The 23,396-nt window shown below is 41.8% G+C and overlaps 1 protein-coding gene and 1 pseudogene across 3 annotated transcripts in view; both read left to right on the top strand.

Moving 5' to 3' along the window:
* The window catches only part of Tgs1 (trimethylguanosine synthase 1), a 35,607-nt gene extending 21,845 nt beyond the window's left edge, over positions 1-13,762 (top strand). For all 3 annotated transcript variants that reach the window (XM_048420681.3, XM_048420680.3, XM_048420682.3), the window contains 4 exons: positions 1,352-1,495; positions 3,820-4,036; positions 4,877-4,955; positions 13,624-13,762. In XM_048420681.3, the coding sequence (XP_048276638.3) occupies positions 1,352-1,495; positions 3,820-4,036; positions 4,877-4,955; positions 13,624-13,761 (578 nt within the window). In that variant the 3' untranslated portion in view covers position 13,762. The remainder of the gene's footprint in view (positions 1-1,351; positions 1,496-3,819; positions 4,037-4,876; positions 4,956-13,623) is intronic.
* Positions 13,763-18,097: 4,335 nt separating this feature from the next.
* Positions 18,098-19,483, top strand: LOC125391423 (histone deacetylase 1 pseudogene; annotated as a pseudogene).
* Positions 19,484-23,396: the final 3,913 nt, after the last annotated feature.

Below are 23,396 nucleotides of genomic sequence, written 5' to 3'. Positions count from 1 at the left end.
TCATGTCTCCTTAGCTTCCTTTAATTTGTAGTAGTTCCTCAGCCTCCCAAGCCCAGGGCTTCACCTTTGCCAGGCAGGTACTCCGTCTTTCAGAGAATGACGGTCAGTTGTTGTGCAGTATCACTCAGTTACATCCGAACAGCTATCTTTGTTCTAACTTCAGATTTAACTTATATTTGTAGCATCTTATGCAAAGTAGCAAAAGTATATAGGTTATTAAAAAGAACATCTGATGAAGATATACCTAATGCAAAAAGTTATAATTTAATGAATTAGCACTGAAAACTTGAATTCTTCATTGAATTTTCTTTCTGATCTTAACAGTCTCGCAGACTGACATCCATTTTCATATTAAGACTAGCTATCTGTCTTTGTTAAGAGGTCTGTTGTGGAGTGTAGGTGATTCTGTGCCTCTTATACTGTTTGTAAAATAGTGTGTGGTACAGAAAAGTATACAGGAATTTTATTAGGCAAAAAAACACTCGAAAAAAGATGGATAAAAATGTTAAAAGGAGTTTAGAATTCTTAAAGTACTGAAGAGCCATTTAAAGTTTTATGTAGTAGGAACAAGAAACTTTCAATCTATCTGAAAAAGAAGGGTCTTTTGGTAGAAAGGGAGGCAGGTATTTTCTTTCCTCCAGGTGAGTGTAGATTCTTTTCTCAAGATGGCAAGGGTTCTACTGTTTCCTGCTGTGCTAAAGCAGCTTCCTGGTCCTTGGCTACCATTCTTTGTTTTTTCTGACATTAAAGAGCATGTAAATTTGTCGTGCATGCTATACACAGACATACATGAAGGCAAAGCATTTATAGAATCATTTTAAAAGTTTGAAAGCATGTAAATGTTCTCAAAGTGTCAGTATAAATCTATCATTACCCCTCCTTTGTTAATAAAATAATTGAGAAACTTACCAGTTAGAACTTGCTGTTCTCTATAGCTGATAAGTAGTAGGTGTGCCTCAAACAGATATTGCTAGAGAAATGTGGATATCTTACCAATGAGTCGGGAATTAGCAATTTTTGAGAACCTTTCTCTTACGCTATGTAATTAGTAGTTTTTGCAAGGAGAAGCTAAGATTTTTTTTTTTTAATAAGTACATGTGGGTGCACACCTCACCTTTGTGAAGACATAAGAGGGTTCAGATTTGGTAGAGCTGAGGCTAAAGGTGGTTGTGACCGACCCAACGTGGATGTAAAACCAACAGGTCCCTTACAAGAGCCGTACAAGCTTTTAACCGAGCTCATAAGCAATTTCTCCAGATCCAAAAAGGTGCTTTAACATGAGCAGTGTTTTCTTTTCCATGCTTGAAGTCTTGGAAATGAGTGTTTTTCTAAACGTGTTCTCCCTTTGCAGAGGGCTGGTTTTCAGTTACCCCTGAGAAGATTGCTGAGCACATTGCTGGCCGTGTCAGTCAGTCCTTCAGATGTGACATTGTCGTGGATGCTTTCTGTGGGGTTGGAGGAAATACCATTCAGTTCGCCTTAACAGGGAAGAGAGGTAATCTTGTCATTCGTGGCAGAGAATTGTTTTTATTTCCAACTTATACCGTGAATATGTTTACTTTTTTCATTTCTTTGGTGAGATTTAACATATAATTGATAATTTCATGCAGAATATTTAAATCAATAGTTAGCTGTTTATTGTTCTTCTTGTGTAATATGTTTAATGAGCGCTTAATTTGTGAGTATTTAGTCAACAGTCATAAGTTATGTCTTATAGTCTCTCGTTTCACAGGTAGATTAAAACATAAAAAGATAAATAATTGCACAGGATTTTACAAACACCTGCTAATCTCTGAAGCCAAGATTCTAGCACTCTGTAAAAACAAAAATATGTTGTGGTTCTTTAGAATCAAAGAACAATGTACGGGGAACCAAGCTTCATCTCTGACTCAGGAGCTTTATGACTTGACATCATTTGGCTTTGAAGGACATGTGAATTCACATAGTCTTGTGATGCTTTGCAACTTTAAAATCCCAAAGCTCCCAAAATTCTTTAAATAGTATGCCATCCTCTGGTTGTTTGACCATGGAACCAGGAGAAAAAAAATCACCATATTATCTGCTGATTACTATCAGATGTGTGATGTGCCTTTTCTCAGGAAACAAAGGCTTTATTTAAAAATGGACTGTTTGGCAGTGAGGTTCCTTGGTGAGCAAGGACTTTTGCCACAGTGCACATAAATAAATAAATTAACACTTTTAAAAATTAGTGGAATGTTCTCATGGAACATGGTGATGTATATGAGCACTTGGAAGACAGAAAGGTGGGTTGCAAGTCTGAGACTGGAATGAGCTACAGAGAGACCATGCTTCTCTCCTCTTCTCTCCGCCACCCTCCCCCCGCTTCGTTTTTTTTTTAAGTGGACTGAAGAGGGCCTGGTAAAGCCTTAGCTTGCAGTGCACTGGGTCTGTGGCTCCTGTTAGTATAGTGCTTTGGAGATAAAAGAGCCAAATCATATTCTAAGATACTTTTCCCACATCATCTTCATATTATACCCACTAGTACTTGTGGCTTTCATTTTAGTGGATTTTGGCAGAATCTCATTAATTGGTTTGAACTTTTTAATGTTAAAAAGGAAAGCAAAATAGTAATCTGGGAGCAGAATATAGAAGTCAGAAAATGACAAGGTGTATTTGCCCAGTGGTTTTAAGACAAGAAGTGATGTGCTGTGACCTGATTCTGTTACTCTAGTGCATGACATCTGCCGACTTCACATGGTTGGTCTCCCAGTAACCCAGATAAAAGCAGTTCTCACATTTACCAGATAATAATTCTGTCTTCCACTAAGTCAATATTTCAAAATTCTCAGATTATTTTTAGATAAGCCCACATGTATGTTTCATGGAAGATATTTTTCCTCCAGCGTTATCAAACTCATTCCTTTATAGCATTTTGTCATAAGATGGTTAATATATCTGCACCATAATAAATCAAGTCTGGAAGTTTTCTTGAAATATCATGGAAAGCATGCATATCATACATTGGTTTCTTAATGGAGGTTTGTGGCCAAGTTCTGTGCTTTAACGCACTTTTGATGGAGGACGATGTACAGTGTGGGTCCTGAAGGAAGGCTAGTGCTGTGCTCTCGTTGTCTGCGCCCTTGTGGCCGCAGTGCTCAAGCTGTGTGGCCTCTTTGGGGCAAACGACTTTCACAGGGCACCATATCAGATAATATATTTACATTATAATTCATAACAGTAGCAAAATTCCAGCTACGGAATAGCAATGAAATAATTTTATGTGGGGATCACCACAGCATGAGGAAGTGTGTGAAAGGGTTGCAGCATTAGGAAGTTGAGAACCACTGCTCTGTAACCTCTTGGTGTCATTTTGTCACTTACCCTCACAAGTGACCAGACCCTGAGAAGAAAGGAAAACAAGTGGTCACTACTGGGTCTTCCTGATGCTGTGATGACCTAGACTCTGCCCTGCAGGACTAGAAATGTGGAATCATCTTAAGGACATTGGTCTTTTCTGAACGCCAGCATTAGGCTTTGCATGCAAGTAGTAGCATTTGTAAGAATTTACTGTTCCAATTGTGTATAGCTCTCACCCCCCAAGACCTCCATGTTTTGTGGCAGCTACGGCCACTTGCTTTGGATGATGGCTAGGCAAGCCAGCATGAACACATGTTCTGTAGATCATGGCTTCTTGGTACAACTATGTGAACCTTCCTAATTTATATTTGAGCGAAAATTTTTTGTGTGTGTAACTACATGTCTCTTAACTCTTGTTTTCAGTATTTTGTTCAGAAAACCAGATTTCTAGAATGATGAACTCTCAGTGTTAACTGACTTTCTTTTTTTCTCGATTTTTAGTGATTGCCATTGATATCGACCCAGTTAAGATTGATCTTGCTCGGAATAATGCTGAAGTTTATGGAATAGCAGATAAGATAGAGTTCATCTGTGGGGATTTCCTACTCTTGGCTCCCTGCTTAAAGGCTGATGTTGTGTTTCTAAGCCCGCCGTGGGGGGGACCAGACTATGCTACTGCAGAGACCTTCGACATTAGGACGATGATGATTCCTGATGGATATCCTTTGGGCCCTAACAGTCTATATAAATGCTTATAGAGAGGAAAAGTGTGTGTGTGTGTGTGTGTGTGTGTGTGTGTGTGTGTGTACATGTATTAGCATGTAGAGGAAAGGTATTAGCTAATCACATTTGATAATTCCATTGTATTTTACACAGAAAACAGTTTGTGTGGAGCCAACTAGATGGCTCAACTGGTAAAGGCGCTTGCTATACAAACCTGGCAACCTGAGTTTGAGACCCAGAACCCAGGTAAAGGCAAGAGAAAGAAGAGAATTGTCCTCTGGTACGCTGAGGAGGTTCTGTCTGTATACACGCTCTAATAATAATAAGTAAAATACTTTTAAGACATGCAATGTAAAAACTATGTGTTGGTTGTGCTATAGATACGGTTCCCCTGGTATATTTAATTTCACCGTTGTGAAGCAGGAGCCCAGCTGTAGCTCCTGAGAAATGGACACAACAGTGGTGTTTGCTAGGGTTTTGTGAAGATTGAGGGTGTGACTGACTGAAACAGAAGCTGCGCAGCTGAACTGCCCAGGGTCTGGGTCTGCCTCTACTGATCCTGCCTCGAGAATAAAGAGATGTGTTTACTCTGTGGAATTGGAATTCGTACAGACTGGAAATTTCTTCAGACCGCAGGTCTGTGGGTTGTGATCTTCAGCTCACACTGCCTTATGCTAAAGCAGTCAGATCTTCTAACCCATCTGAGCTATCTTGTCTCTAATTCTCTGGGTTTAATCTGTGCCTTTTTGGCACTTACCAAGATGCACTGATCTGTGACACACGGTGAACATCTCTCGGCTCAGAAGTTGCCTTTTTATCCTTAACTCTTTTTCACCTTTGAAATTTTTAGGCTTTCCCAGAAGATCACTAATAATATTGTGTATTTTCTTCCAAGAAATGCTGACATTGACCAGGTAAGCCATTGCTGAGGAAATTCTGTGCACCTCTACTTACCTGTTAGAAACAATGGGCAGAAAAGGATATGAGTCCTTTCCTTAGCAGAGAACCTTCTGTGAGAAGTCCCTGGCTTGTCCTCCATCTCCACGGTTTCTGAGCAAGCCCGAGATGCAGCTGCTGGTCTTTGGGGTTTTATGCAGATGGTTGATAGGATGACATGTGATACCATGTTACAGGTGCTTTGTGACAGCTCTCTGAGGCCCACCTTACTGAATCCAGCTAAAGAGACAAGACCTTACCAAGGTGTAGAGGCTCAGAATGTCAGCACTTGAGCTAAGACAGGAAGGTAGCTGTGAGTCGGAAGACAGAGAAGGAAACGACTGCCTTTGGTTTGACCAGGAGCAGTTCTAACTAGCCTTACCGTCTCATTTGTTTGTTTGGGTTTTTGTTTTGTTTCTCAAGATAGGATTTCTCTCTGTAGCTCTGGCTGTCTTAGAACTAGCTCTGTAGGCCATGCTGGCTTTGAATACACAGAGATCCACCTACTCACCATCTCTTGTCCTTTTGCTGAAGCAACAGTTACTCTTATTGGCCTCTGGTGTGATTTAGACTTTCCTTTTTCCATCTCTAGATCTTTTCAGTCTGCCCCTTCAACTCCTATATGGGTTTCTGTGTTTTCTGTGGAGTTTGACTGAATAGGTTTCTCCAACCACTGAATAACCCTGATCCACTAAAAAAGATCCTCTGTTTTATTTTCTGGGATGAGGCCCAAGTATAAATTGTTTTTAGCTCCCCAAGTAATTATAATGTGCTCCACAGTTGAAGTTCTCTGGGCTATAAAAAGGATAAACTAGGGGGCTGGAGAGATGGCTCAGTGGTTAAGAGCATTGCCTGCTCTTCCGAAGGTCCTGAGTTCAATTCCCGGCAACCACATGGTGGCTCACAACCATCTCTAATGAGGTCTGGTGCCCTCTTCTGGCCTGCAGACATACACACAGACAGAATATTGTATATGTAATAAATAAATTTAAAAAAAAAAGGATAAACTAGCTGGGTGGTGGTGACTCACGCACTCAGGAAGCAGAAGCAGGCACATCTCTGAGTTCAAGGCCAGCCTGGTCTACAGAGTGAGCTCCAAAGACACACAGAGAAACCTTGTCTTGAAAAACCTAAAGGGGGAGGGTAAGTAAAAATTTGAGTCTTCTGTCATTTATTTATGGTCTACTTGACCAAGCATTAAGCCTTCCATGATAGCATGTGTGATGTCACTCACATGTTTTAGGGTTGTGAGTCTTAGGTCAGCCTTCATGTTGAACATGTTACTTGTGTAACTGCTTTCTAGACTTGGGCTCCCATGATATTCCAAAACTATCTGCTACACGGCTACATGACCTTCATAGGCTAAGCCATGGCCCTTGGTAGTACACATAGACGAACTCATTTGGGTGTCTCAGTAGCTCATAGGCTAAGCCATGGCCCTTGGTAGTGCACATAGACAAACTCATTTGGGTGCCTCAGTAGCAGTAGGAAAGCTACTTTTTTTTCTCTCGGTTTTTTGAGACAGGGTTTTTCTGTGTAACAGCCTTAGCTATCCTTGGAACGTGCTCTGTAGACCAGGCTGGCCTTGAACTCATAGATTCTCTTGCCTCTGCCTCCCATGTGCTGGGATCAAAGGCTAGAAAGCCACTTTTTATCATGAAAGTTTCAGGAATAACTTTCTGTTAACACAAAGAAAATTTAGCTTGCTTTTTACTTTTTCCTTTGTCCTCAGAACCTGTGAGAGTTAAATCTGCAGGGAGTAGGGAGACGGTTCGTTTGGTAAAGAAAATAGGTGAGCAGCAGCCTAGGAAAGGAAGGCACCTGGCGCCATCCTCTGGACTCCACTCCATCTCACCTGTGGGCAAGGGTCTGGGTAGACAGCACTTACAAGCACACAGTGGTAGGCTCGGTAGTTCCTTCATGTTTCTGCCTCTAGAGGGAGCACTGACACTAGACGATGATAAAGGAAACTGCTGGTGTGAAATAAGCTGCAGGGGACGCGTGCGCTTTGTTTGTTTTTTGGTTTGTTTTTTTTTTTAACTAAAAATGTATCCATGTGTGATATTTTTAAAATGAAATAGTAATGCAGGTTGAAAGAGTATAAGGCATTGATTATGAGTCTTTTTGGAATCCTGGTTGCATTTTTCCTATAAATTTGTCTGTAGGAATTCTGGTTGCATTTTTCCTATAAATTTGTCTCTAGCAAACTTTTCATTTCCACTTCAGAGAGGTTATGTTACGTTCTATTCATTCTGCTAAATTAGTTGTAGAGTCGGTGCAAATAGAGCCTGTCTTAGAAGCTGCTCCATGTAGGAAATGATGCCCATCGGTTTTTGTAGCTGATGAAATATTCTTCTGGGTTCCTGTGTCCTTGGCTTCCCATTCCCTTTTTCTTTTGGAGTTGCTCAAGAACTCATATCCCTGCTATCCAAACTCTCACTGTAAAACCAGAACTCATTCATTAAAAACATTTTTTTGTGAGAGGCTCTTCGGAGATAAGGTTTCTCTCTGAGAGTACTTTGGAAATTCATCGAGACTTGGGTTTGAAGTGTATCTTGCTGCTTAGTTCCTATCCTTATTGTTTGCCTTTATTTCTTTCCTTAACATTCTAGAAGTCCTGGCAGCACTAGCTTTGGATTCACTACACTTTGCAAACATGGAAAGTTCTTTTGAAGAGTAAGCCTATGTAGTAAAGATAGAAGCCTCTGAACATCTTAGTCATCTCATGGTAGCTGCATGCAGCAGCTTCAGGTACCACTTTTATATGAAATCCTTGTGCATGGACTCTCTTAACATGAAGAGTCTTGGTTCTTACCAGGTGTGAGAACAATGAGAGCAAGCCTCCCAGCCCTTGTTTGCTTTCAGAACTACACAAAACATGCAACCTGAGAATCTGTAGAGCATTTACACTTTTCAGTTCAAATTAAGCACTTGGGTCACGTTCATGTGAGTTCATATAACAAACTGACCCTGGGCAGCGTCCCTAGACTTGTGTTAAAGTAAACTTGGGGGCTGGAAACATAGCTCAGTGACTAAGGCTGTTCCTTAGGTGGCTGGGGTCTGATTCCCAGCACCACCTGCTCACAACTGGCTGTAACTCCAGTCCCAGAGGATCTGACACCCTGTTCTGGCCTCTGCAGGCACTCCACATATGTGGTATACAGACATGGAGGGAAAACACCTGTATACTTAAAAATAAGATAAGCCCATAGCTTTCTACCAGGCAATTCCTGGCCCTTCTCTAACATAACTCAGTCTTCCTTGCCTTTTTTAGATTTATAATCTGATAACACCTATTTAATTTCTATTGTCTAGATTCCCATTAGCTTTTATAATTCTTTCCATGGAAGGCTGTAATTCTAGCTATGTGTTAGATTATATTAGCACGTACAAGGCCCTGGGTTCAGACCTCGGCATCAGAATAAATTATATTCCATATGTAGTGAGGGGAATAGGTGGGTGCTGACTGCTGACTGTGTCTTCAGCGCTTGTAGCTAACGTTCAGTGGTTTATAGACAGAAAGGGAGAAAAGATAAGGATATTATTGAAAATATTTCTGATAGTTTGGTTTTATTTTTAATGTGTCTGAATGTATGCCATGTGTATGCAGGTGGCACACAGAGACCAAAAGAGGGCATCACATTCCTTGGAACTCTGGTTTCAGATGTTGTGAGCCACCCAACATGGGTGATGAGAACCAGACTCGAGATCAGCAAGTGTTCTTAACCTCTGAGCATTTCTTCAGCCCTGAAAGCAGTTCTAAAACTTGCTATGTCTAATCCAGTGGTGCACATCTGAATAGCTAAAACTATTAACAAATATAAAAGCTTCTTAAGTGGTACTCTTATTTGGAAAATACTTTGAATATAACTAAATTCAGTAGATTAACATTTTTTAGTGGTTTAGGTTAAATTCAATAAACTTTTATCAGTTTTTATCAAAGTATTAGTGCTGAGTAATTATTGTATCTGGTGTTTTGAAGTGAAATATTAGAGCCTTACTAGTTTCTGAATGCTAGAATTAACGAAAGACCCTATCAGAGGAGATAGATCTTAAATGATATCCATGCGGTAAAGACTGTAAAGTCATTCCAGCAGGTGGAAGACCCTCAACTCCAGGCCCAGAAACCAGAAGCATAAAAGAGGGCAAAAGATAGGATTAGCTGTTCCGGTGTGTGGAGGAGTTGTAGACTTGAGACTGCTAAACTTGAAAATAACCAGCCCACAGCATGGCAGCTTGGCGGGTGGCACCCTTGTGTATTGTAAGTCTCTTCCTGCACATTTATTGGATAATCCCTTCTCTCTAGGGTATGCATGTTAGGTTACCCACCTGATCTCCAGGAAAGCCTAGCTATTCTGCTACACAGTGGCCGTCAGCAGCTTAGCACCTTGCTGCCTCCCATGAGCCGAACATTTACTGCTGTGAAAAACAGACTCATCCATGACCTGAGTAGTTGCTCACCATGTACTTGGGAGTGATAATTAGGAAGTAAAGTGGCAAGGCACACAAAGGAGATTATAAAAGGGTTTTCAGAATAGCTCAGCAGGTAAAGGCAGTTAGTTGCAGTTGAGTTTGCCCTGAACCCACATGGTGGAAGAAGAAAAGAGACTTCCACAAGTTGTCCTCTGACTGTGGCCCCTGCAGCCACACACAAGTAATAATTGATGTAGTTTAAATTTTTAAAAACTCTGCTAAGTCAGTTCTGGTCCGTTCCTGTTTGAAAAAGACAATAGAGGGCTAAGAAATAGAACCAAGTACAGGGTAGTTGCTGGGCCTCCCCGTCACAGTTTGCTCTTGTGCTTCCTCTTGCTGACACCGGGTGTCTAGATTAACTGTTGCTGTGCAGATAGCCATGGCTACTTTGGTCATCTTTATTGACGCTCTTGTCTTTGGTGAATTTTCTGCTAGGCAGTTGGAGCTGTGTGGTATGTCTCTGCACTGTGATCTTTATCCAGAAAGACTAAAACTGAAGGCCTCAAAATCCTTCACAGATTCGGGATTCCTGATGGTTTGGTCTGTTGTGCCTTGTGTAACTTGTTGAACTCAAGAGTAACCTTTGTGGTCCAGGATGAAATTGTGATCAATGCTAAGGGAATGAAGCTGTAGAGCTGGTTATCAGTCACCTATAAACCAGCATAGATGAGGTCAGTTGGTGATGGGGGCTCTTTAAAATTTCATTTATTTTAATCAGAGCTTGATAATATTAAAAAGCTATCTGTAATGCTATTAGCAAAGATTTGTGTAAGTATAGAAATCACATTCCTGCTTTCTGTGTGCAGAAAAATGGAGCTGATTTTAAGTTTGAATATTGCCTAAAGATAAAATGTTTCCTTCTTCAACACTCCCCACTCCTGCTTCTGGTTTGGTGTAGTTATTAGTTGTCTGTAACAAAGAGACAGTCAGGACTAGTGAGGAAGGCCTTAGCTTGGCCCAGCTGCCTGTGGATTCTGACCTATGAAGGTGCCTGTCCTGGTCATCTCTCTCTCTTGGTAATGCTAGGCATCAAATACAAACCTTAAACACAAGTTTTTTTGTTTTTTGTTTTTGTTTTTTGTAGTAATTCATTTACCATTTATTTTAAACCTATCTAAACATCGTTTATCTTCAGTTATCTTCATTTTGACTTTTTTGTCTTCCTACTATTGCCTCAAATAATATGTTAGTAATAATCACCCAGTTCTTAGTTATAATTGTAGTCCAAATTACCTGGAATTGTCTTTGTGTGCAAGAGAAGTAGACAGACACGTATGTGCAAGGGCAGGTGTCATGGAAGTCAGATCCTTTGGAACTGAACTTACAGGTGGTTGTAAACCACTCAGCTTGTGTGAGCTGATGTCCTCTGACCCATCTCTCCTGCCCCTGCTGTTGCGAGGCATTCACCAGCAATGAATGTTTGGACGTGGGTTTAAGCCAATAGACAGTCTTTATTAGCCAACTAGCGACGACACTGGGTGCTTATGGTCCCATTGTGGCCCCAAGCCTTTCTCAGGGTGAGCTTTTAAACACAAAAGCCATGCATGTCCTGTGTTGACATACTTCAGTTAACAAGAACAGTTAGCCAGAAGTGGAACGACAGAAGCTAATAAACAAGGTTGGTACGTTTTGAAACTTTCCGAGACCTATGGACTTTGACGGGTTAGGTATTTGTGTTAATTTTAGCAGGCGGTGCTGTCTGTGCTGAGTTTAAATTTAAAATTTAAGAACTTTTTGTCAGTTAAACCTGCTAATGAAAAATAAGGACAGCTCAAAATTGACAGCATTAGTTTGTGTGAACCAAAGAATCTGTTCACTTGAGTATGAATTCTGTCTGACTCATTTAGCCTTTGATATATACGTGGTGGAAAACCAAGAAAGTCTAAGGTTAGAAATCGGTTTTAGTGAGAATACTTGAAAGTGCGTGTTAACTTAGATCTTCTTTGTCTATGCTGCATAGATCAGTTTTCTCACTCTGGGCCTGCATGTTGATTCGGTGCTGGGAACATACCAGAGTTGCTGGATTGTGAGCATCCCTGAAGGCTGCTGCTGTTTTGCTCTCTTCTGCTGCGCTCTCCCTCCTGTAACAGAAACTGCTGCTCTTGATTAGTTGTTGTTGAGTGATGTGTGAAGTCTGCTACTGATCTCAGCAAACTCCCATCCCTGCTCTTTCTTGTCCCCAGTTCCCGCGTGTACAGACCCTAAAAGGCTCAGAGAAGGGAAAGCACTACTTCATCTTAAGATTGCTGTTTAGGGTTTATATGAGAAACAACAATTATTTAATTTTGTAGCAGTGTGTTTGATTTGTTTAGGGTGGGGGATATGGTCACCTGTGCAGAAATCAGAGCACAACCTTTTGGTGTCTGGCCCTGAACTACTAGGGACAGTCTACTCTCTGTCTCCTGTTCCCATAGACTGGAGGTGCTCTTCAGGCCAGTTCTGGGTGAAGTTCAGATCACCACATTGAACAGCAAATGCTTCCCCCAAAGAGCCATCTCATAGCCAAGTTGACTGGAGCTCGCAACATCCTTCCTCCCTCAGCCTGCTGAGGGTTGGGATTGTAGTTACAGACCACCACACCTGGCTTTTAAGAGCATTGCATACAGATTTGGAGCTACAGTAGAGCCCTGAATTCTGTCTGTAGGGCCAGAGGTGGGTGTGGAAGGTGAAGCAGATCATAGAATGATGTGTTTCTATGTCTATTTTTATGTCAGAGTTGTTTCCTAACAGGGAGGTAAAATAATCACTTTAAATTAATGCTCACCAGTAATGCAATCATTCTCCCTGTCCACCAGATGTTTGTGGTGTGAAGTTAGGTTCTGTCATCTTTTGAATGCAGATTAAATTTAGAACCTTTATTTACAAAATACACAGCTTAAGTTTTGCCGATGGCAGCTACCAGGGCATAGTTTGCCTGCCCCTAAAACTTGGGACTTCTGTGTCTTTACTGTATGGCTCCTGTTCTTATTGACGGACCTGCCCACTACATTCTTCATGTCCCCGATTTTACCAGTCTTATAATCTAATTGATGAATAAGATAGTGTTAGAAGGCAGAGATTTCCCAGTTAATAAATCTCTTAAAATGTTGGGGGTGCTAGTTGGAAACCTTATCAAGAACTGATGCCTTTAATCCCAGCACTCAGGAAACAGAGGCAGGTGAATCTTTTGAGTTATAGGCGAGCATAATCTACAAAGTAAGGCCTAAGACAGCCAGGGTAGGAAAAAGGGAGCGGGGGAAGGGAGGGAGGAAAAAAAAAAGAGAGGGAAAGAAATTTGCTGGTTTAAAATGCTGCAAAGACCAATGTGAGTGTTGTCAGAGCAAAAGACTCTTTGCAGCTAATCCTTGATATTAACTCTGGAAGAAGGAATGCTTTTATCTCCTTGAGTCAGTAGCTATGTTCTAGTAGACCTAAAAATCAGTAATACAGATGCATATAAATATAAAATTTAAAATAACACAAAAGAACAGTAGATAAAGGGAGTGATCAGACATAGAGATCTAAGAAAATGGAGATAAATAGGAAAGTGCAGGCTCTGCTCAAAGGCCAGTGAAGCTTGATGAGCAGTTGAGAGAGTAGCACGAGCACAGTGGGCGAGTGAAAGGGTTCTTAGGAGTGGGTGCAGTGCTCAGCATGTGACAGTGCCCGCCACCCCTGATGACCCACGTGGTGGAAGGAGGGAACTCCCTCGTACAAGTTGACCTCTGGCTGCCACATAAAAAGAAAAAAATTAAAATTGAGCTTTTTAGGAAAGTGGGTTCTTAAATGTCTGTGCTAAAATAAACGTAACATGTGCAGGGTTTGTCCATTTTCTCTTCGTCTGAATCCTTAGTTTGTGGCAGTGGAGAGACGGCATCTTTAGAACAGCATAGCACAGTGATCTGACTGAGGTCAAAGCAGTCCGGTTTCTACACCAGATACTGCATTAATACATAACCTGGCAAGCAGTAGTGAGTGTGTTGCTATGAAGAACTTAACTGTTTTGAAAATTATGTTTGCTGGGCATGACAGTGAACACCATTAATCTCAGGAGGCAGAGACATGATGTCTGCGTTTGAGGACAGCCTGCTCTACAGAGTGAGTAAACTGGCCAGAACTACTTAATTAGACCATGTCTCAAGGGGAAAAAAAAAGTCCTGCAAGCATGCTTTATTACTGTGTTCTTCCTGGCAGGTGGCGTCCTTGGCTGGGCCTGGAGGGCAAGTGGAAATAGAGCAGAACTTTCTTAACAGCAGACTAAAGACAATCACCGCATACTTTGGTGACCTGGTCAGAGGACCGGCCTCGGAAGCAGACGTGGGGGACAACTGAAGACAGACCCAAAGAATCCCACAGGAACTGCATTAATTATAGCACTGTTTGGCCAATGGCTAAGGTGTCTTCCTGACTAGCTCTTACATCTTAAATTAACCCATTCTGTTAATCTGTGCATCGCCATGAGACTGTGGATTAATGCTAATGTTCTGGCATTTTTCCCCTTTGGCAGCTCCGTGGCATCTCCTTGACTCCACCTACTCTCTGTTTAAGAGCTGTTATGCCTTGTACTGGCAAAATCCATTTACTGATAGCAAGATCATGCGGAATGAGAGTGGCATTTGAATGAGACACTTGGGAAGGTCTTCTTGGCTCCTTAATATTATGAATGTGTGATATGGAAACCTTTGTGAGTTTTAATGAATGCTAGTGAAGTGGTTTGTTATCTTCAGGGAATGCTAACTGAGCTGTGGTCAGTCCTCTAAAGCAGTAAGCATCAGGGCCAGGTGTTTGCAGATACCGAGTATGGTCCAGCACTTCAGAGGTTCGAGGTCATCCTGTGCTGCATAAATTCAAGACCAACCTGAGTTACATGAGAACTGGCCTCAAAAAAAATGACCCTGTGCTTAAATTAAGTGCATCTGTGTATATTTATATGTTTGTGTTCTTTAACTGTGTTTTGGTTTATTGTGTGTGTGTATAAATGCTTTTTTAAAATGAAGCAGTTCTGCCTGCACATTTAGCCCCTCTGATGAAATAATGTTACCAATTTAGTGCTATAACAAGAAAGGTAGAACTCTCCCACTACTTTACCTATTTTTTATATTCAACTATCTAAAGATAATCACAGTTAACAGTGTTTTGTGCTTTACTGTTTTATTGAATTTTTATTTCCTGTGCGTGCATAGAGGTCAGAACAACTTGCAGAAATCTGTTCTCCATTTCTGCCCTGTGGGTTCTTGGGAATCAAGTTCAGGTCATCAGGCTAAAGTTAATGGCAAGAGCCTTTACCTGCCGAACCATCCCACTGATCCCCATGTTAATTCTTCTAAAGAAAAGACTGAATTACAGTGTCCTTTCATACACCGCTCATCCAGTGCCTTCCCTTTTGAGATACTTAATGTATATTTTATTAAATGGATACCGTTTTTAGAGTGAGTGTGTGTGTGCACACCTGCCCCTTACCCCCATGACTATGTGTGTGCCTGTTCCCACAGAATCCAGGGAAGGGTTGGATCCCTTGGAGCTGGGGTTACTGGTTGTGAGCTACTCAATATGAGTACTAGGAAATGCACTTGGGTCTTCTGGTCTTCCATCCCAAGATGCTTTGATTAAATCAGTCAGTGTTTTTACTTTCCTGCTTTGGTGTGCTTTGTTTTTACAGAAATCTCATATTATCCAGACCAGCCTCAGATTTTTGTGTAGTTGAGGATGATTTTGAGTTCCTGACCCTCTTGCCTCCACCTACCACATCTGGCTTATCAGTTTATCTTGGAGGCCATTCCATTTCAGTCCATACATGTCATACATGTCAGTCTACCTCGTGTTTTAAATGGCTGTCCTGTATTCCATAACCTGTGTATATAAAGTAGTTCCCTGCAGAGGCACCCAAGCAGTTTTCTTGGTTATACCAGTACTGATGTATGTACTGTCTTTCTTGACAGTATGTGCTGTTGAACATTTCAGTTTCTAGCAGTGAGACCACAGGTCTGTGTACAGTTAAGTCTTGACAAATACAGCCAGATTGCTTCAATAAAGTTGAACTTGCGTTAAGGCTTATTTATCTCAGTTTGTTTTCATATCTTCGCTTTAACTAGAATTTCTTTTTAAAGGCTTTTGTGTATGTACGCATACATGACCTCAAATTTGTGACTTTCTACATGGATGCCGCTTGTACAGGTGCCCTCAGGAGCCAAAAGGTGTCATCTCCTGGAATAGGGAACCCCTAAAATGGGTGGCTCTTAACTCTCCAGCTCACATCCTTTTACTTAGGCTTTGCAAAATCAGTATGAAATAATATAACGTAGAAGTTTATAGTCTTGAAATTTTGCTAAGACTTCCAGTTAAGATTTCAGTCTACAGTGTGCCTCCATGAGACTCAGTGAAGGAGAAATGCCAGGGTAAAGGAAATATTCCAAAGGCAGAACCGGAAGAAGCTCTTCAGAAATGCACAGCAGGAGTGAGAGGCGGCTGGAGATGGTAGGACTGCATCAGAGCAATGGACCAAAGTGAAGAAGCCCAGCTAGATACAGCTGCGGCTGCAGAATCCGATAACATCGAGGGGAGTTTCCTAACAGACGGGAAGAAAGGATGGCTCGGAGGTTAAGAGTGAGAACTGTTCTCACAGAGACCTAACCCAGGTCAGGAGGCTCAACCACCTGTAACCCCACCTCCAGGACGTCCGATGCCACCTTCTGGTGTCTGTGGGCACATGCATTCATGTGCACAGATACTTTAAATAGTTTCATTTAAAGTAAATCACCCAAAGAAAGGAAAATAAAAAAAGATTTTCCTAGCTTAGAGAGCTTTACACAGATGCCATCTTGAGAGGAAGCCTATTGTGTAAAACTGAGCTAACTGGGGCCTGAGAGCACGTAACAATCCAATTAGCGTATCGGAATCAACCTCACACCATCTCAAGGTGAGAGACAACCCTCAGATGACGTGTAAAGCAAGAATGCCCAACATCTAAATGAGCAGAGAGAGGTAGCCTCACCAGTGCCTGGACACAGACTCATCAACCAGTACGTGATAATAAGGAGCCCAGTAACCCTGGGTATGCTGGCTAGCTGTATGTCAACTTGATGAAAGCCAGAGTCACTGGCCCTGGCCCTTTATCTCATTCATTTACTATTTTCATTTTTAACCTGATTAATTTCTTTTAGTGTGTTTGACTTCATAGTACAGTGTACATTGGTTCCTTTTTAGTCGTTGGTTATGCGTTTTAAGTTCTTACGTGGTCTAATATTGTTACCGTTAGACGAGTTTTCCCAGTGTATGGTGCTGGAGATTAAACCCTCAAGAGCAAGCTATGCCTGAAAGAGTCTCAGTGAAAACCAGAAATTATATCTAAGCTAGCAGATGCATAGATCACAACAAAGAAACACAGTAGGGGGCCGATGCAGTGGCTCAGCAGATAAAAAGCACTTCTCTGGTGTTATTTTTTTCTATAAAGCAGTGACCAAAACCACCTTGGGGAGGAAGGGTTTATCCATCTTAAAACCCACAGGTCATAATCTACTCCTGAGGGGAATCAAGGTAGGTACTGAAGCAGGGCCAGGGCAAAATGCTGTTTCCAGCCGTCTACAAAGCTGCTTTTTTTTTTTTTTTTTTTTGAGGGATAGAAATGTGCAGTTTTATTACAAAGAGTCTCACAAAAATGAAAATATCTCAAAAAGGCTAGCACCTCCCCCTGCAGAGTTGAGGGAGACAGGGCAGTGGGCGTTTTTCTACTTGCCCAAGTCCAGAGGGAAGAACCAATCTAAAAGTGGCTGATTTTACCCAAGCCTGAAAATGAGGGGTTCCAGAAGACCCAGTCACCCCTTCTAGAAAGCTTAATAAGGGCATCTTAACAGAGCTCCTAAAGCAGGCACTTGGCAGTTCAGGGTCTATCTTGTCTTCTGGTTTTCTTTCCACTTAGACCCTATGTGGTTGAAAGCTAAGACCTGAGCAGGGTGGACAAGGTGTCTTTGGGAAGAGTTCCCCCAGCACTAAGGCCCTGGGTTCTGGTCCCTGGTTCCTATCTAGTCCTTGGAGACATATTATATTTTATATAAATACACAGGAATAGAAAATATAAAATCTGAGAGATTGAGAAGTGAGGAACTTAGGGAGAGACCAGAATTGCAGATCTTGCTCAAGCTAACTTGACCTCTTTGACCCCTTTGAATTCTGGCTTCTCCTTGGTTTTCTTCTGTGACTTCCTTTTTCTCGTCTGGATCTTTTTTTTTTTTTCACGATGGTGACGTAGGACTATTATGGACAGGGCCACCCGACAAAGCCTCACTTCGCGAATCCACATGGCTCACAATTTACTGCTCAACTATGGTCTCTACCAAAAAATGGAAATCTGTCGTCCTCAAAAAGCCAATGCTGATTGGATCCTCTGAATGTGGCTGGCCCAGAGTCTTTCTGAAAAGCCATTGACAATGACACTGGGACTTGTCTCCTCTGCATATACTGGATTTTGGGGATCCAGTCTGTTTGGATACTCACCTTCCTGGACCTGGAGGGAGGGGGGAGGAACTTGAACTTCCCACAGGGCAGGAAACCCTGACTGCCCTTAGGGACGAAGAGGGAGGAGGAGAGAGTGGGGGGAGTGGGAGGGTGTTGGGAGGAGGGGCGGAAATGGAAACTTTTATAATTTAATAAAATTACTTTTAAAAAAAAAGCCAATGCTGAGGAGATGACCAAGTACCACAGTGATGACTACATTAAATTTTTGTGTTCCATTGGCCCAGATAACATGTCTAAGTATAGCAAGCAGATGCAGAGATTCAATGTTGGTGAGGACTGTCCTGTATTTGATGGCTTGCTTGAATTCTGTCAGCTGTCTACTGGTGACTCTGTGGCAAGTGCTGTGACACTGGGCTGGGGTCTGTCATGCAGAGAAGGCTGAAGCATCTGGTTTCTGTTACGTCACTGATATCGTCTTGGCCATCCTGGAGCTACTGAAGTATCACTAGAGGGTGCTGTATATTGACATTGACGTTCACTGTGGCAATGGTGTGGCCTTCTATACCACAGGCCGGGGCATGACCGTGTCCTTTCATAAATACAGAGAGTACTTCCCAGGAACTGGGGACCTACGGGATATCGGGGCTGGCAAAGGCAAGTACTACACTGTTAACGACCCCCTCTGAGACGGGATCGATGAGGAGCCCTTTGAAGCCATTTTCAAGCCAGTCATGTCCAAAGTAATGGAGATGCTCCAGCCTAGCGCAGTGGTCTTACAGTATGACTCAGATTCCCTATCAGGAGATGGGTTAGGTTGTTTCAACCTGGCCATCAAAGGGCACGCCAAGTGTGTAGAGTTTGTCATGAGTTTCAACTTCTCTATGCTAATGCTGGGAGGAGGTGGATATACCATCCATAATGTTACTCTGTGCTGGACCTTATGAAACAGCTGTGGCCCTGGGCAGGGAAATCTATAACGAGCACAGTGACTACTTTGAGTACTTTGGACCGGACTTCAAACTTCACATCAGCCCTTCCAATATGACTAACCAGAACATTAATGAATACCTGAAGAAGATCAAGCAGCGGCTCTTTGAGAGCTGAGATTGCTGCCCCATGCACCTGGTATCCAAAGGCAGGCAGTCCCTAAGGATGCCATCCCAGAGGAGAGTGGTGACGAGGACGAAGAAGACCCTGACAAACGCATCTCCATCTCCTCCTCTGACAAACGGATTGCCTGTGAGGAAGAATTCCCTGATTCAGATGAGGAGGGAGAAGGTGGTAGCAAGACTTCTAATTTCAAAAAAGAAGCTGCCTTTCTTCCAGCTTAGGTCCACCTGCCTAGGCATGGCACTGTTCCTTGTAGCCTGGACCTTCCTACATTAATTAGTAATTAGAAAATGCCTGACCAGCCAGTCTGATGGCAGCTCCACCAGCTGAATGTCCCTCTTCCCAGGTATGTGCAGTTGAAAAATCAAACTATGACAGCAAGCTCGACAGCCTGAGTTCAGTCCCTGGAACCCAGAGTGGGAGGAAGATAACCACTCTGAAGTTGTTCTGACCAAACGCCCACTGTGACATAAACACACACACACACACACACACACACTAAAATTAGAATTAAAGAAGAACAATAAACATGAAAAGGCAGGCATAAATCACCATTCCAGCAAGACTGTAACTCTCAGCTACTCAGACAGATGGGTAACACACCAGATAAAGATCTCAAAAGTTTACTAGCAAAAATAGCGACCCAATGCTATAAGCAAGAAGATGGCTAAGGAATGAGTTGACAAAAGCCATTATCAGATGAGAAAGCAAGATGGAAGGGGGCGGGGGGGGGGGAGGAAGCAATGTCAATGAACTAAGCTACATTGAAGACAAATTGAACAAAAACATTTATTTGTTTGGAACAAAAATGATGGCCACTAGAATCTCCACTTGGTAAACACAGTGGGGAGCACCAACAAACTATCAACCAGATTAAAGATTATCAGATGCAGAAGCCCATCCCAATGGGTTTCTCCAGTAGCTAGACATCGGTGGGAACACCACACGCAGTAACTTGTGGTTTTGCTTCACTCAAAACTTTACTGGGTCCGTGGGAAGGAACTACAAAACTGCTTAAAAGAAAAGATTGGATGGAGGACAAGTTCAAAGAAATACTGCATTCTTACAGATGGGAACCTAGCCATAGCTTAGAAAAACTGCGGGATATGATCAAAGTACCCAAGCTACAGGCAGAAGGAGCTGAGAGGAAAGCAAGGCCAAAGGGCTGGGGAGATGGCTCCTGTGTATTCATGAGAACCTGAGTCAGATGCCTAACACTATCCTTAAAGAAGTCATTGCCCCGGTTACTTTTGCATGGAAAGGCAGAGAAAAGTAGATCCTGGGAGCTCACAGCTAGCCTGGAGTTTCAGAGTCAGTGAGAGACTCTAGATAATAAAGGAGTCACCAGATGCCCTCCCTCTGAACTCTTGGGGACTCACACATATCAGCCACACAAACACATACTACACATAAGGCACAGAATCTCTTCAAAGAAATGATGGGGGAAAGAGTGTCCCATATCTGTGGAAATAATGAAGAGGCATTTAGAACCTCAACCATATGACATAGTCAAGATGTAAAACTACTAAGTAAGGCTGGAGAGATGGCTCACAGTTAAGAAAGTACTAGCTATTTTTGCAGAGGACCCAAGTACAGTTTCCAGCACCCATATCAAGTGGCTCATAACTCCAGCCCCAGAAGGTTTGACACCATCTTCTGACTTCGAGCACCCACACACATGCATATAGATTTTCTTTAAATATTTTCTAAAAATACCAAGCAAAATGACCAAATGTGCTGTTGCACACCTTTAATCCCAACACACTTGAGAGGCAGGTGATTTCTTGAGTTCAACGCCAGCCTGGTCCGCAGAGTGAGATCTAGGGCAGCCAGGGCTACACAGAGAAGCTCTGTACAGATGGATACACACACAGAGTAGGAAACGAAGGCAGAAAGAACTGTGAGTGGAGAAGAGATCTAAAGAAAGCTAGAGGGGAGAACAAGCAGGGGCAATAATTCATGAAAGCCAAAGGGAGGGTTATTTGGAGAGGAGGGACCATGGGAAGAAGGTGGAGGAGTGAGTCACAAATCTAGTATCTATGTGGTAGGTAATAACACTGATAGAATGTCACAATGAAAGCCATATCTTTGCTGCTAATCAATAATTTAAAAGATTATATTGCTCAATTAAAATTGCATTCAAAGGAGGAAGAATATGTGTTGCTTAATTATTCATCTAAAAAATATCTTCAGGGCTGGAGAGGACTTGTACTTGCAGACTGTATGATGACTCAGTGTCCGTCAGTCTAGTTCCAGGAGTTTCAAGATTCTCTTCTGTCCTCTGTGGGCACACACCTGGTGCACATATGTACATGCATGCAAAACACTCACGATAAAATGGTGAGGGAATCTTCTGAAGGTATATTAATAAAAACAAAAATGTGTGCACATTTATTAAGTAGATCAGAGTCGGTGCATCTCTAACCACTGGAAGGTTTTCATGCTGGCTGGAACAGCTCTGGGGAAAATGAAAGAAGTGAAGGGATTTTGAGTGAGCACAGGAAGGCTGAGCAATGCACACTCAGTAACTGTGCTTAACAAAAACAACGAAAACATGACGGGCTCTTCCATAGCAAAGCAACACTGTTGAGTGACAGCTATGCTCAGGCGCCTTGAAATGCCAGCAGTTGAGTTCCTCATTGACAATCAAGTTATTTTTTAATTGAACTTGAAACATCAAGATCTGTTGATATTCTCCATATATTTATTTATAGAGTACTTTGGAATAATGTCTTCTATGGTCACCAATAATTCTGCACAGGAACCCTGGGCATTAAAAGAGTGTCATGGGATAAAAGCAGGTTTCCAAAGTCAACAGTTATTTTTCGCTTATTGTCACACCTCATGTAGGTGTGACTTTACAGTATATGTTCTTATTTGTCTTCCTGAACACGTGTGCCCAAATAAGTGTAGAACAAGGAGCCTACCCAGGACTAAAGTATTCCTTCCCACAAACAACATGAGGGAGAAACTTTATAAAAGATTTTTATGTTGTCAAATATTAATTGAAGATGTATTACATTTGTTTATGCTGTGGAATATTTCTTTAATGATGCAAAGATGTGTTGCATTCTTTTATGTTGCATTTGTTTGACTTTGTGAAGCTGTGTTACTTTGCCTGCCTAAAACACCTGATTGATCTAATAAAGAGCTGAATGGCCAATAACTGGGCAGGAGAGGGATAGGTAGGGCTGCCAGGCAGAAAGAATAAATAGAGAAGATGAGAAGGGGGAGCGAGAAAAGGAGGAGAGGACACCAGGGGTCAGCCACACAACCAACAATGAAGTAAGAAGGAAAGAAAGATAGAATAGAGAAAAATCCGGAGGTGAAATGGTACTTGGGATAATTTAAGAAAAGCTTGCTCTAAATAAGCCAAGCTAAGGCCAGGCAAGAATAAGTCTCAGTGTATTTATGTGATGGACGCCCAAAGATCAAAGAGTTTAAAAAAAAAAAGTCAACTACCAGCTACACTTTTATTCATCATTAACGCTTGGCAAGAGTTTAGAAGTGCCCTAATCTATTGTGTGGTGCTTGTTCAAATAAAATCTTAACGAGAAGCTACATATGTGAAAACAGGTTAAAAACAACACTGAGGCAGCAAAAGTCGTGGTTAATAAGACATTTGCTGTCAACCCTGCTGGGTACTGGGATTACCACCTGGGGCTGCTACATCATTTTATATTAAGGGAACTAATCTTTCCCATTAATTGGTGTTTTGTTAAGTGTGTGTGTGTGTGTGTGTGTGTGTGTGTGTGTGTGTACAATCACCCTACTGAAGTTTTTTAAATGGTGATGATAGCTCTCAGTCACTTCATGTTGATTTTCTGAATAGATTTTGACATCCACATCCATTTGCCTAACCACAACCCATTAATTTCTATTCTTTTTTCTATTGCGTTAGTTAGGATGTTGTGACTCTTGTAAAAATGACCCTCATTTCTTGCTTTTTACTATCCAAAAATGATTTGGTAAGCGTGGTGGTGATGATGGTTTGGAGGAAGTTTCTATTTAGTACATAAAAATCTGAGTCACTTTAAATTCCCAGATTACTTAATAATCTTCATAAATCTTATATCAAAATGTATAGTTTTACATCACTACTGTGTGTTGTGTGATAACTGACTTTGCTCTATTCAGCTTATACTACTTTAGCTTAGTTTGACTCTGTTTGTTTGCCTTGCCTAGTTTTAATAGCCAAGTTACACTGTTCTAGTATGCTCAGTCTCTCTCTCTCTCTTTCTCTCTCTCTCTCTCTCTCTCTCATTATTCTTTGCATATGAGTTTTTTGCATGCTAACACTGGCTGTATCTGTTCACTGAATCTGTGTAGCAAGTCAAGGAACACCAGATCTTGTACCTTCTGGAGTTTTGACTACAGAAATTTTGCTTTACTTTGTGTTTGCTTTG

This window comes from Myodes glareolus, chromosome 16, assembly GCF_982192425.1.
Source record: "Myodes glareolus chromosome 16, mMyoGla1.1, whole genome shotgun sequence".
Classification (NCBI taxonomy): domain Eukaryota; kingdom Metazoa; phylum Chordata; class Mammalia; order Rodentia; family Cricetidae; genus Myodes; species Myodes glareolus.
This window is presented reverse-complemented; position numbering and strand designations above follow the sequence as displayed.